This window comes from Dermacentor albipictus, chromosome 1 (assembly GCF_038994185.2).
Source record: "Dermacentor albipictus isolate Rhodes 1998 colony chromosome 1, USDA_Dalb.pri_finalv2, whole genome shotgun sequence".
Classification (NCBI taxonomy): domain Eukaryota; kingdom Metazoa; phylum Arthropoda; class Arachnida; order Ixodida; family Ixodidae; genus Dermacentor; species Dermacentor albipictus.
Genome location: NC_091821.1, coordinates 122,823,757 through 122,838,834, shown reverse-complemented (window position 1 = coordinate 122,838,834; position 15,078 = coordinate 122,823,757). Strand labels below are relative to the sequence as shown.

The following is a 15,078-nucleotide window of genomic DNA, read 5'->3' as shown; positions in this document are numbered from 1 at the left end:
AATAAGTAAATGCGACGCCAAGCCACAAACAATGCAGCATGGTCTGTTCGCGTCGTGGCAATCCAGGCGGTAGATGCAGCTGTATATCGGGAGACAACGACCGTAAACGACACATGGTGAAAATGTTCGAGTCCCATTGCGGCAACGTCCATTCAAGGGACCTCGAGTTCAGCGCAGCCGCCACGTCAGTTCGTGAAAGCAGAATCAAAACACATCCACCCCTCTCAGGCGTAGACCAGGGGCCCTATAACGTAAAACTATTCCAATATGTTTCTATTCCAATTTCCTGACGTCAAATTTGCGTAACCACCGACGCAAGCACCGGGTGGTCACCCATAGGGTTGTCTGAACAGACCAATCAAACGCTCTCCTCGTTCATAGGAGGTCCCTTTTGTTTGCTTGAAAAACGAATAACATTGCCTGCACTGAGCAGCTTGTTGTATCTAATTGGCTGACAAGAGGTGAGGAGAACGCTCAAGTGGAGAGGGATTCACTAGGGCAGAGCCAGTGCACTGAAAACCGATAACCGGATGAAGAGGGTGGTGCCGGCGTCTGCGATTGGTCGGCTTTCCCTTACTTAGCTTGTGGTGGCTGGTCGAAAATCGCGGTGGCATGCAACGGAAGCTTAACAATGAAGCTAAAATTGACCCTCAGCAAAGAAGAGTTGGCAGAATGAGGTAGTAAACGTGTCGAAAGCGCTTAAAAACGTTACACGGTCACGCAAGAAGTTTTATTATACGCAAATACACCCATGCTCTCCGGCAGGTGCGAATAGCCAGCGTCTCAGTGATCGGCGGCAGCTATCTTTTATTCCTTTCGGAACGGGGCAGCCTGCGGCTATTCCGAAAAAAATTCAGTTTTGTTCGGCATATTAATGCATCTTTATCGCGTACACGTCACTTTGACGCGGTGAGTTCGTGCGGTTTTGTGACGTCGCGTGGCAGGTAGGTGAAGTGGGTGCAGCCCGAAAACTTTTTACCAATAGCCGAGGACTAATGGCGAAAAGGGGTCGAATCAGAAATAACTGTTTTTCTTTTTTCTGTCAAATCATGCATAATCAGTGTGCACACATCATATCAAATGGGGAGGTATTGCGGTTTTTGTAACGTCACGTGACAGACAGGTGAAATGGGGGGTGGTCGAAAAAAGTTTTTGACCAATCGCGGAGGGCTGATAGCAGAATTGGAATAGAAAAGTTTGGAATAGTTTTACGTTATAGCGCCCCAGGCCGCTTCATCAGAGTAGTCATTCCCGTTGACATTTGGAAACCAATGAAAGAACTCTCATATCCCTTGTCACGACTGTCCGGTGATAGGTCTGTCGAATTTTCAAGAACACTTCGTTGGCTCCATGGGCCATTGCATTTTGTATGCTTTGGGGGGCGGCCTTGCAGTTGCAGAAAACTGTCGATTGTTGCTGTGGTCCTGACTTGTGAATTCAATGGCAGCATGGACTGCATGGAATGGCAGCATGCTCTCACCCGCCGATGTGGTCATGCATAATGTATTGAAGCTATTGTAGCGCAAAAAAAAACACGGATAAAAAAGAGGACCAACTTGCTCAAGAAGAAGTTTTACTACTACATAATGATTTCAACCTGATTTGTTCACGTTTCACCGAGATAATGACTGCAACCGCAGCGCTGTTCAAGGTTTTGCAAAGTTACTTGCCTTAAAGCTTTCAACAGCGCTCTAGCTTAGCTTTCTTTCCGATGTCAGGAATCGTCAATTACACTTGAGGCCTATTCAGACACCACAATGGTGCTGATAATCGTGTAGCAGCCGTGAATTGTGTTGGCAAATAGGCCTGACGTATTCCAATTATTTTGGCAAAAAGACAAGTCTCTATCGACGATAACACTAAGAAAAGGGTGCGTTCTTCTGTTTCATATAATTTTAATATTGATTCACAAAGTGCATGGGGTCAGTGCTTTGCGAGTAACAGCAACGAGTGCGCACGTTTCAGGTGACGGTTTCATGCCTTGCCTTCCTAGATTTGTTGGCACTACCATTGAAAGGTTATGAAGTCCTGCGAGGACTTGCACGCGTGTCACTTGTGATGCCGATATGAAAATTCTGTCTTCATATATGGAGTTTTTGCGGCAACGGTTATCAGACACCAAAAAATACCAGATTGAACAGAGTAGGGCTAAGTACTCCGACTTGCAGTACACTACGAGAGGTGTTACTAGACGGCGTTCATTTGTCTTCAGTTAAAACAGTCAAAGATATTTCACACAAATAGGTGCGCATCGAGCGAAAGACATGTCCACGGATCTTAAAAGTATCTTAGGTGTCCAGAATTATATCATAAGCTACACTGTCATAGGCGCCTTCAACATTAATGCATAAGGCTCCAGTGAGTCGTTTCAGGTGTTTCTGCTATTGTAGAGACGTTACAGGTCAGTAACACTGTATATCCATGAAGCATCCGCATCACAAATGTCTAAATGTATGAATAAAACAGAATGCATATTATTCATGCAAGTTTAAGTTTGATAAATGAAGTTATCTGTGATGTTTTGCAAGATGTGCAGTTGCGTTGGTTCACTCCTACGCAAAACTGTAAATTTCGTACGTGTTCTCCGATTTTTTCACTTGTACTTTTTTAGGGGATTCTGCATGTTTGTGTGCTCCTCTACTGTATTCTGTGTTTTCTTTTTACTCGTGTGATGAACCATGGAGGCGTTCATGCTTTTACACGATCTTCATTCTGTCTCAGTGCTGACGTTCCGCTTTCATTTTTTGCATGTCTTGCGACAAAATGTAACCAGGGCCACCTAGAATCGCCAATGTGTTTAATAAATTTATTTAATTGAATTTAAAATAAGAAGGACATTGAGTGACCATTATATAGTAACTCGCCAGTGATTTCTACTGGTGTCTTGCTTACCCAATATTCGTGGTCTCTCATGCCATCACCAGTTAGCTCCTGTTTGAGTTCCGCACAAAATAAAACAATTTCTAATCTTACTCCTAAATTAAGAGGTTACATTCCGGAAGATGAGGCAAGAGTGTGCTTATACACTCACGAAGGATCCGCAGTCAGGCTAGTTGAAACAATCAAGGTTCATGGGTATCACATAGACGGAAACAATACTAACTATAGAACAATACAACATATCTCAAATAAAACAGATGAAGTCATTAGGTTACTAAGGAGAATTACCAATACACACAGAGGCTTAGGAGAGGACAGCGCATTGAGGCTAATACACGCCTTTGCTCTCTGTCCCTTCACTTATATGGCTGGATTATTCAAATGGAAGCAGGCAGAACTTAACAAACTTAATGTGATGCTCAGGAAGCTCGTTAAAGTAGCCCTAGGGATACCCAGTAACGCTGCAACTGACAAACTCATGAGTCTAGGGGTGCACAACACAATGGAAGAAATCGCGGAGGCTCAACAGCTAGCGCAACACGAAAGATTGACAAAATCACGAGCTGGCAGAAACATATTACAGGCATTAGGTGCAGAACTGAATACATCAAGGAGCCCAATAGAGGCTGAAGTGGAATTAAGGACTGACGTTAGGAACAAGATCAGAACCAACCCTCTCCCCAGAAACATGCATACAGAATATAATGTCGAAAGGAGAAAGGCAAGAGCTAAAGCACTCTTGCAGGAAATAGAACAGCAGAACCAATTGACAGCTGTAGTTGATGCAGCCTGTGTGAAAGGTAAAGAAGCATATACGGCCATTGTCTCAAATTATCAAGGGAAGGTGCAAGATGCTATCACTATTTTTACCAAGGACCCCATGGTGGCGGAACAAGTGGCAATTGCTCTAGCCATCAGGGGTAATAAGTGGGCCTGCATTTACAGTGATTCGAAATCCGCTATAAAGTGCTTTGATAAAGGCTACGTAGCTGGTATTGCAGCGAAACTTTTTGAAAACATTGGGATTATGAGAACTAAAATTCGATGCTTTCCTGCGCATATGGGAAAAGTGGACGAGACTCGGATAAACCTCAATGAAGTTGCTCATGACTTGGCACGAGGACTTGCTAACCGTGACAGTCACAACCGAGCCGTTCACCATCAAGCCAGGGAATCTAGAGATCATTTAATAACATACAATGACATTACCAAACACTACTATTTAGGACGCAGGCAATTGCCATTGCCACATTCAAAACTGAACAGGGCTCAGGCAGTCTCACTGCGCTTATTGCAAACAGGTACATATCCCACACCGTACACCATTAATAAAATATATCCAGAGAGGGAGATTAGGATGGACTGCAACGATTGTAATGGCATCATTGGAATCAGACATATGCTGGCGGGGTGCCCCGCGACTCTCCCCAACCTCATTGAAGAATGGACACAGTGGGAGAAAAGGATTCAAAGCCCATTATTTCAGGACCAACTAAGGGCCGTCCAGAGGGCCCATGATGTCGCTGAAAGGCTTGGCCTGACAGTGCCAACGTCGGAGCGGCCCGCCTTGACTTAAGAAGTCGAGCTTCCGGACCTCATTCCAATAAATTTTTTCACACACACACACACACACACACACTCCTAAATTCTGAGGTGAAATTTTCTCCATTTAGGGCGCAGTGTTCTTTCGCAAGTTGTTCATCGCCTTGTATGCCATTTCCTGAAGAAAAAAAGGGGGTGTGCACTGCAACTGCGCCAAAAATCTACCCTGTAGCAACTCATTCTTGTAGCCTTAGGTTGAATTCTTCCTCTAGAGTTTCTTTCGATTTTCTTGTCATTATTCGTAACCACGGGCCTATGCTACGGAACTATATCCAGGATCCTTCGTCGAATATGCACGCCAGTAATGATTAGGCACTGGTTGCCTGGTTTAAGCACGACTAGAAAAGAGGGGAAAAAATGAAAACGAAAGACGGTCTGGACGCGATAAGTTTTGCTGCTTGTTTTTTCTTCTTTCTTTAAGCTGTATTTGCGGTAAGCTCGTAGCCGATGACCTCCTTGTTACACTCTACTTAAATCTTCAGAGTCACAGACGCTTCATCACTTTTACGGTGGTTCTTCGTAGAGTGCCTGTGCGCGGAACAGTAGGGTGACTCTACTTGCACTCGAAGCGAGAGAGGTAAGAGCCACTGTTGGATAAGTCAAAGAGCTGCGGTAAGCACGCACTTGTCGAGACGTTCAAAGTTTATCTCTCACTTTGGTCATCAGCAGCGCGTCGCCTATGACGACGGCCGCCGGCTTTTAACAATTTTTATTTTCTCGACACTAGAAGAAGTCTTTACGAAAACTCGACACAGCTTCATATTCTTTTCGCTACTACGAGGCGAAGCTACGTGATTGTGCTGCTTTCTGTTGTTCTCGTTCTTTGCGTGTCTGTGGTTTTCTTATCTCTCTCTTGCATTCGTGTTCTTGTGGTCGTCAGGAGGCTGCGTACTTTGTCCTTGCCTTTAAGGACGTTCTTTCGGCGTTCCGTTAAAAAGAAGGAGCACTGGCGTTTTTGTTTCGCAGTTAGAGCAGCGCGGGTTTTGCAATGGGAGAAACAAAGGACAGCGAGGATTTGGTTCACGTTGATGAAAAAGTCACGGATGTCGCCCGAAAAGTCATTCAATCGCAGGTAATGTTGAAGTCTGTTCAAGCGCTTGCCTGCGGTAAACATGACCTCGTCAGTGCTGATTCTTATCTTTCAAAAATCATGAGTTTGCTTTCTGTGGAGCACTCTGGTTTGAAACGTGACAGCCAACCCACTGTCAAATTGATTATCCTCTATGTAGCTCATGCATTTTTATGCATATATAGCATAATGTATGGCAATCTAAGTTATTCTCGTTGTACTCGCAACAGTTGTTTAGTACATTTTGAGTTCGTGAGCAGCATTGCCGGTACATTTCTCCTACGTTGGCTATACAATGTAACATGTAATGTACTGTACGGTCGTGCTCTGCTGTAAGTCGTGCGCTCGAGCACTGTAATTACAATGAATAAACAGAATAACAATGCTTCGAGAAGCAGCAAGGAATGGCACAGCGTCACACAGTGATGTGACTATTCATAAATTAAGTGATGTAGGTGATGTGACTAAGCAGTGAGTGCGCTTGATGTTCAAACACAAATAGATTGGGGCATTTTTTGGCGAACTTACGTGGGCACAGAGCTCCAACGCTTAATACCGAAAAAAATATACACAGCCGACCTACATATTTGAATCTATGTGTAGCGAAGTTTCAGTGAAACTAGCAGCGATGCCTACAACTGTGTTTAGTTTCATCCTTTGCCACGTCTTATCTCACGGAATGTTTATGTTTATCTACCACAAAGGTGACAATATTATTATCGTCCAATCTTTCAATTTATGTACTACAGCACTCACAAGCTATGCGGAAGTGCGAACACCAAATTATACGGATGCACAGTGTGTGGCGTCTACGGAGCGATGTTGTGAGTGTGAACGTGATGTGTGGTGCTCGTTGCGAGAAGGATGGTGATGAACGATTTATGGCACGAAGAAGTACGACACCGATATATCAAGGAATATTCAGGCATTCTATGCCTTCTGTGTCACAGTGGCACATACTCAATGTGGAGTACTAATGAAGAAATAGAAAGTGCCAATTGGCACATAATTAGTGGCCAAATCAAAGAAAATCAAGCAAATAAAAAATTTGCTTAGTATACTGGAGTCTTGCATTACGAGATAGCATTGCTTTGGAGGCATACCGATGAGCCGAAATTATGTGTTTACGTTCTAGGTACGAACTTATTTGTTTTTACACAACATATGTGCGCATGCCATAATAGCACCATGTGACGCTCAGCATATAAAGGTTAGATAAGCGCATTTGGGGCTACTGGCATTCGGAACATATGTAACATTCGCCTACACAGTTGTTCCAACTATCATGCACCGAGATTAAAAATATCCAAATGCTACCCAGCTAGACAGACCCAAAGTAATCTTGTTTGGTGTCGCTTGGGGATACTCAGAGTATGTTTCGAATTCCGCCTCATTAAATAATTAGTCTTAATTAAATAATCAACTTTTCAAATAATTAATTAGATTAAAAGTGTCAATGAGGAAATTGTAGAGCAACATCAAAAACTCCCGATACAGCTTTCTGTTGCTAAGTACGTGCTACAAGAAAGTGTTTTTCCGAGCGTGAAAGAATCCCGCAGATGCACCCAAAATTGCCACGCGACTGGCCGCTCGAGGCACAAGGCGTGTAATCGCGGGCTGCTTTCACGCAGAGAAAAACAATTTTATGTAGCACGTACTGAGCTGCAGAAAGCTGTATCGGGAGTTTTTGATGTCGCTCTACAATTTTCTCATTGATACTTTTCATCTAACTATAATACTTGAGAAGTTGATTAATTATATAAGACTAATTACAGAATTAGGTGCAATGAAAAAAGTTAATCTGATTATATCTATGCGATGGCAAACAACATTACCTTGGTTCCGTCCGGCTACGTGGCATTGGCGCACTTTTAAAGTATTTCCTCGGTAAAACACGAATCTCGAGATGGCATGAAAGTGCCACTAAACGTATCAGTTCTATCTCACTGCCACATAAATAAAAATCTTACCCTGGCTCCAAGGAAGGTAACATAATCTAAAAATATCTTTAAACTGCGGTTGGTTAGCGAGAACAGAGTGATAACTGTGGAAAAAATCTGCATCATGCCGGAGAACAGGTGTTCTGCTAAAAAAGGTTGCTCTTACTTGCAGAGGATACTGTTAGTAAATGGCGAGCAATCTAATAACCCTTGGGAACTCCCAAATCACAATGTAAATTTTAAAGAATACAAAAACGTTCTGTTAGGCCATAATTAACTCAAATAATTCTGCATGAATACGTATCGAGTAGGAAGAACTCATCACCCTTAATGATCCCCTTGTGTACAAGAAAAGTGTGGTCAATATTGCAACCGCCTTCAACAACGGAATTTTAGTTTTTTTCTTAATTTCAGTCTTTGTTGCAACGTCAAAACAGCTTAATTATTGCCAACACAGAATACTTGCCACAAACTGAGAGCACTTAAACCTTACAATTAAATATTAAAAGCAAGCTTATACACCGTCATATAATAAAATCACCGAAAACGCAACCGACATTCGCAGATAATTAAAGGCCATAAGACATGATTACGTGCACTCTATGTAACGTAGGTAAAAAAAAGGGGGAGGGGTGAGCATCGGAGGTTGGCTATGACACTGCTTCCATAGTGGAGTCAATTCAACTATGCTCGACGCCGAGCCTGCAGGCTCGTGATGCTTGGGTTATCATAGCATCTTCACCTTGTGAACGGCTGTTTTTAAAGCAGCTTTCATATTTTCTCAAGGTTTCTTGTTTTGTTTCCTCCTAGTGGGCACTAAGTCCAGTCGTGGCCAACAGCGGATGCGGGACACGTTCCTCGACGAGATACACTGTGTGAGATTAGGGGATAGCATTCGCCGCACCTCTTATCTTTGTGCACTTAGTCTTGTCTGATGCGCACGTGCGTTCTGTTGACAGACGCTTCCACATGTTGCGCCGCCACTTGTAATTGGCGCGTGTCCTGATCGGAGAACATCGTCCTTTGATGCTAGGCGCTACAGTGGCATAGTAGATCTGAAAATGTTTCTGTTCTTGTTGTTTATTTCATAGTATTCTTAAATCAGACTGAGTTAGCTGGCCACTAAGTGCCCTAAATTCTCATATTTGCTCAGGAAATCAATCAAACAATCAATCACTTTTATTTTCTTTTCGATGTGGAAAGAGAAGACGGGACAAAAAGCTAAAGCAGCTTGACGAGTGTCCTACAGGTGTCCTGCCCCCTTCTACAGGGGGCAAGACCCTCTGTGGATGCCAACGTGAGTTTATTAACAACGCAATACACAGGTTTCATGAGGCTGTACAGTGCTGATTTGGCGATGTGCCCTGAGAATACCCATCACTACATTATAGAAGGAAATTAACGACGCACTATGTTTCGCAAGGTAGTTAGGAATGATATGGACAGCAGCTTCGTGTATAGTGCGGAAGTGCCTCGAATTTTTTTAAATGTATCATTGCAAGAAAAAAAATTAATTTCAAAACGTAAAATCTTCACCTAGAAAGACTTTGGTACTTCATATAGGCCTGTACGCATAGTTCAAAATTACTGAATGGCTTGCTGAATGTGCTCTTTGTCGGCGCTCGGCACTCGAAACAATTTCGCAAAGAATAAACTGGCGTTACATGAGACTGCATAGTATTGGTACGCCAATTCTGTAAATATATTGAATTATTTGCATTTAGGTACATTTTGTCATACCCTATGTAACCAACGTTTTCTTAACAGCCCGCAGACGATGCCTTTTTTGTTTGTGATGTACGTGATTTGGAAGCGAAGATAAAGCTATGGCGTGAGGAATTGCCCCGTGTGACGCCTTTCTATGGTGAGTCTTCAAGGATATTGTAGCACATTTGTCATTTTTTTGTCTTCGCTCCGATTCGCAGCACTTGGTGCATTCCTTCTAGACCACCTCACGCATCAGCTCATCTCTTTTTATTTTCTCGTCTGTCTGTGCGTGTGTCTTTCTGTCGTTCTCTTCTCTTTCTCTGCATGTGCATTCGCGTGTGGGGGGAGGGGTTTGTGCGTGTGCGTGCTTACCGAATGGCAGAGCTCAATGATGTTAAACACTTGAACCCCTCACTCTAGAAAGGCTGCCGGTGTGCCTCATAATCAGATCGTGGTTTCACTACGTAAGACCCCAGAATTTTCGCTGCACGTTGAAACAATTCTAACCACCGCTTACCGGTACTGACACCTACGGTACCAGTCACCGTAAGTTTTACAAATTTTCAGCATGTTGATATTTCACATACATTTTTACAGACAGAGCAAAACGTAATGTGTGTCGCAAGCAGGCAGAAGGCACACACATCCATCACAGTCAACTTAGCATGTCAGAAACTTGCTTACTTAGATATTATGTTAGGATATTTCACACGAATTTCTATATAATAACTTGTTGACTTAAAATATATAGAGGGCATTCGAGGCGCCTAATGTACTCTTTTACGGCAAGTTGCCTTTAATGAGGTTCGGTTCTCTATATTCTGAAAAAGTTCCACAAAAGTTTAATAAGTGACCTTGGGCCCTATAACGTAAAACTCTGCTTAATCTGTTCTTATTCCAATCTCCTGATGTCAAATTCACGTAACCACCGACGCTAGCATCGGGCAGTCACCCGCAGCGTTGTTTGAAAAGCCGAATCAAACGCGCTTCTCGTTTATAGGATGTCACATACTTTTCAAAGCGAATAGCATTGCCTACATTGAGTAGTTTTTCTTATCTAGTTGGCTGAGAAGAGGCGAAGAGCACACTCAAATGAAGAGAGTTTCGGTAGGGCCGAGCTAACACAGTGAAAGTAGATAAGAGGACGAGGAGGGTGGTGCCGGCGTCTGCGATCGGTCATCTTCCCCTTATTTAGCGTGCTGTGAACGGTCGGAGACCGCGACGGCGTGCAACGGAAGGTTAGAAAGGCCGCTAAAATGGATCCTCAGCAAAGTATAGTTGGCAGAGTAATCTCGTACACGTGCCGAAAGGTCTCAATAAAGTTCTAGTGCCAGGCAAGATCTCTTGCTATACGCAAATAAATTCTTGCTCTCGATAGCTACGAGTAGCCAGTGCCACAGCGACTGGCTGGCAGCCTGCTTCTATTCCTTTCGGAACAGGGCAGTCTCCGGCTATTAAGAAAAAAAGTCGGTTTTGTTTGGCATATTAATGCGTCTTTAACGTGTACACGTCACTTTGACGCAGTGAGTTTTCGCGATTTTGTAACGTCGTGTGACATACAAGCAAAGTGGGTGCAGCCCGAGAAAGTTTGACCAATTGGTTAAACGACGCCTTTTTCGCTGATGGTGAAAAAGGCGCGGAATCGGAAATTATTATTTTTCTTTCGTTCGGTCTAATCATGCATAATCACTGTACAAATATTTTATTGGATGGGGTGGTTTCGCGGTTTCTGTGACGTCGTGTGATAGACAGAGGCAGTGGGTGGTGGCTCAAAATTTTTTTGCCTAATCGTGGAGGGTTGATTGCAGAATTGAAATAGAAAAGTTTGGGATAGCTTTATAGCACCCCTTATTACGCACTTGCGAATCCGGACTGAAGAGCCCTCACACGCGGTTTCATGGTTGCCGCGTGTAAGTGGCAAAATTGTTTCATTCGGGTTTCGTATTATGCCTGCATCTAATCATATTTTAATGTGGGCGGTTGCCATTTTAGGAACGAGGTAGGTGACGTCATCTTCCTGGCCACCAATGTATGGCACGGTCACCCACTTTTTTGCGCCCAACTTTACGTTTCATTGACGAACCGTATTTGATTTCATATACGAACCGCAGTGACACCGGTTGAAACCGCAATGATGGCCGAGACTCGCGAAGTAGTAAAGAAACCTGCCACAGGGATGGTGGCGGCACTGCCACGCCTCACTCCAAGAGCGCACCCAGCATTCCGTCAGGGGCCCCTTTCACGGCGAAGCTGTTCAGCTCTAGTTCGTCGGGATTTTTCGTGGGCTCGTGCGAATTCAAAAACAGTACCACCGCCTAGCACCCATGGCCACTCGGATATATCTCAAACGGCAGCTGGAAAACGACTTTGAGTTTCCGCGTAACAAAATTATGTTTTCTTCTTTATTCGAAGCTATCATATCTGAAGCTTGTGTGTAAGTAGTACTTTACAAATGAGACAAATGAGTACAAAGTTGCAGCAGGCGGGGTTAGCCTGGCGTAAATAGCCGGCAGTTGTTCCGCCTGAGCCTACTATGAGTGTCACTGTGTCTGTAACCAGGTGTCGAAGAGCCCCATGTGTTGCATGAGAGCAATGAGCAGTCGTTGAGCCCTCTTCCTCATTGCCGCAAGCCCTCCGCAGAAAACGACGTCTTTAAAGGTCCTGTGCGAAAGACCATTCTTTAGCAGGCTGTCGACCATCGCTTTCATTTCTGTGCCGAACTGCGGACATATCCAAATGAAATATTCGATGTCGACGATATCGCCGCGAAAGATGCCGAACGGGGAAGCGCTTCGTCCAGTCTTGAATAACCAAGCCGGGCTGTACGCGGAGTCCGTTCGGATGCGGTAGAACAGCGTTGCTTCTACCGTAAGTCCAGGGGTCACACAGGCTGGGTGTGGAGTCTGGTGGATCGCCCTAAAGTTAATGCGGATTGCATCCTTAGGGTTCTGAAAAATCTTTGGCGCTCTTACTTTTGGGACACATTTCAGTGCCAGGCGTGCAAGAGGCGCGCAAGTGTGCCAACCGTGCAAAAAAGTGGATGCACAGCTTCCACTTTTCAAGGGTGGAATGGAGGGGTATTTTTATTAAAGGGTTATGCAGTAACCCTTCTAGGCCCCTGGTTACCACGTTGTTCAATCTTGCACCACTGGCTGCACTTCTATCACAACCACAACAAAGCCTTAGCGGTGTGGTGAACTTCGCAGAGTGCCAAACATGACTGCACCTCGGGGAGACAGCGCATTGTCTGGTAAAGTTGGTGATGCATCTGGGATGCATCACCAACTAAGAGTACACAGCTGCGGCTGCTGACTCACGGGGAGGCCGAGTAGACTTCGTCAGTCCAACGAACTCTTGAATTCAACCTATTTTATGTTACAGTAAAGAAAATGCTAAGCCGTACTACTTAACGCACCGCGGTGGCCTAGTGGCTATGACGTTGCGCCGCCGAGCGCGAGGTTGCGGATTCAATTCCCGGCCTCGACGGCCCCATTCCGTGGGGGCTGCACTTCCAGGACACTCGTGTACTATGCTTTGGGTGCAAAGTGAAAGAACCCCAAGGGGTCAAAATTAACTTGAAGCCCTCCACCACGGCGTCCTTCATAAACCACTGTGCAGTTTTGGAACGCTATAAAGCACTACTTATTCTTAATGCTTGAGCTGCAGGCCCTGAAGGACGCAGTCGAAGCCGCCAATACACTGTAGACCATCAGTGTTGTGAACATCTACACTGACTCGCTCATCGCTGTGCAGTTTCACAAGAACGTTTCCAAGAAGCTATGAATTTTAAAAGGCATACGCTATGTTCAATGGTCTTCTTCATTCACTCTCAATATGCACTGGGCGCAGGGGAAGTCTACTTATTTCCACACCACACATTTCACCTCATACAATTTCTTCAGAATTTCGCTCTATCATTCCTCCACCAACAATCGCTCCGTCGGGCCACGCGCGCCGCAATTCATTCATGTGTCTGCTCCGCTCCCCACAATCATTAGCGGTTGGAAAAAGCCTCTCTCCAGACATACGGGTTGGAGAGCCCTTATACCCTCCATCACCTGGGCTTGGAGCCAATACATGAAAACCCTGTGAGCTCTCCAAAGTGCTGCTCCAGCATTTAAAGGGATTAAACACAAGCGTTTGCTCATGCGCGATATGTTCGCCAAGTGAGTGCTGCAATTTCTGCATGAGTGAGGGGGGGGGGGCTCCACGCTTCTATGTAAATGCACGTATGTATATGGCGAGCAAGGAAAAAGAAAGAAAAAACACACCACTGCGGTGATGTTCAATCACTAATCAGACGCGCTAAACACTACGCTGGCCTGTCTCTTGTGTCCCTAGACATTTGTGCTGACTTGATAGCGAACGCCACGGCAACTAAGAGACTCAAGGCGTCAGCGCATGTATTTCGGAAGCAACAGCATTCAATGCGCTCAAGCACCATAGCTGGTGCGCGAGGCAGCAGTATTTCCTCTCGAAAAGACTACTCTTCGCTTCCTCTGATATCAGAGTCAATGAAGTTGTTTTCGTCGTCGTGCCGTCATTGTCGTGATATAATGTAGCATTCGTCTTTGTTGCATCGCCGTCGGAATGCCGCCATCTTGCCGCCGCTCTGTAGTTGGGATCATGCCGCCGGCTTCGCCACACCACCATTGTCTTGCCGGCGCCGTCGTGAAACCCCCACCATTGACGCAGTGTTGTCGTCGCCATATACATGTGGCCGAGATCTCAAAAGATTGCAGGAGTTTTGCAGGAGTTTTGAGTAATCGCGAAAGTGGCCGCTGTAGCATTAAATCAGTTTAAAACCGAGGAAATAACCATGAAATTAGAATTAAGCGAACTTGGAGAAACTAATGGCGGGCACCAGTACCATGACTTACATATTTTTTTTTCGAATTGGAAGTGCACGGTTGGCTACCCTACACTTGGGGGAAGGGAAAGAGGAAGAATAGGTAAGGAGAGAAAAGAAATTCAGTAGGTACTGCATCCTGTTTATGAGCTATCGCAAGTCTTTTCACGTCCGTGGATTCGCAGCCTGCGCCGACGTATTGCCGCCTCCCGTTGCCATCGTCACCAGTGATTGACTAATCTCAGATTTAATGTATGTGCACACACAAATATCAGAGAAGCGTTGATGAGAGCAGCACCACCATACATATTTATGCACATTCCATTTCGGCTTTCACACACGGTTCTCAACAATAGTGTCAACGCGTAGATGCGCCATTCCTATTCAGAGTAACGCGAGCACGTATCCGTATTCGCGGGACAAGATACATACTCGTATAATCCCCCTCGTTTACACTTTAGGAATGAATGCAAAGGTCCATAATTTTCGGCTTTACCTTTCCTGGTAGGTCCGAAGAGAAAGGTTTTAATGACTAGTTTTTACTTTAATGTCCCGAAGAACAAGTAATACTGCTAGCCGTAAGCGGTGAGTAGTTTTCAGGACTTGTTTATGTTAGCGCTGCTTGCTTACTCTTCGAATAAAACATTAATATTGCCTAAAAGATGATATAAAGAAATGTGGAAAGTGGTAACCCCGAAAATTAATTATTCCAAAGATAAGTTATCCTACATAATACCGACACTACTTAATAAATGTTTGAATGATGGCATAGATTTTCTGAAACGTACACCGATCGAATTGCGAAAATTGCATATGCTAGGTTTTTAAATTGCATTGGCTCTCTGTTCACCTTTATACGTGTTCTTGTGCTTTGTCTGTATATAAGTCTAAAAGATCCTCTATATTTATTTTAATGGATTTGCTGTATGTTGCATGTTATTGTGACTTTCGCTGCTGACTGTTTTGTACGAAGGTCGCTGTAGGCCTTTGTCCAGCTGCCTCTACAACGAACAGCTGTTACCTACAGCTTC

General features: G+C 44.5%; 1 protein-coding gene across 1 annotated transcript in view; it reads left to right on the top strand.

Moving 5' to 3' along the window:
* The window catches only part of LOC135904812 (ornithine decarboxylase-like), a 55,666-nt gene that overhangs the window by 13,290 nt on the left and 27,298 nt on the right, over positions 1–15,078 (top strand). Inside the window, exons 2-3 of the mRNA XM_065435791.2 lie at positions 5,449–5,554; positions 9,259–9,355. Coding sequence (XP_065291863.1) covers positions 5,471–5,554; positions 9,259–9,355 — 181 coding nt within the window. The 5' untranslated portion in view covers positions 5,449–5,470. The remainder of the gene's footprint in view (positions 1–5,448; positions 5,555–9,258; positions 9,356–15,078) is intronic.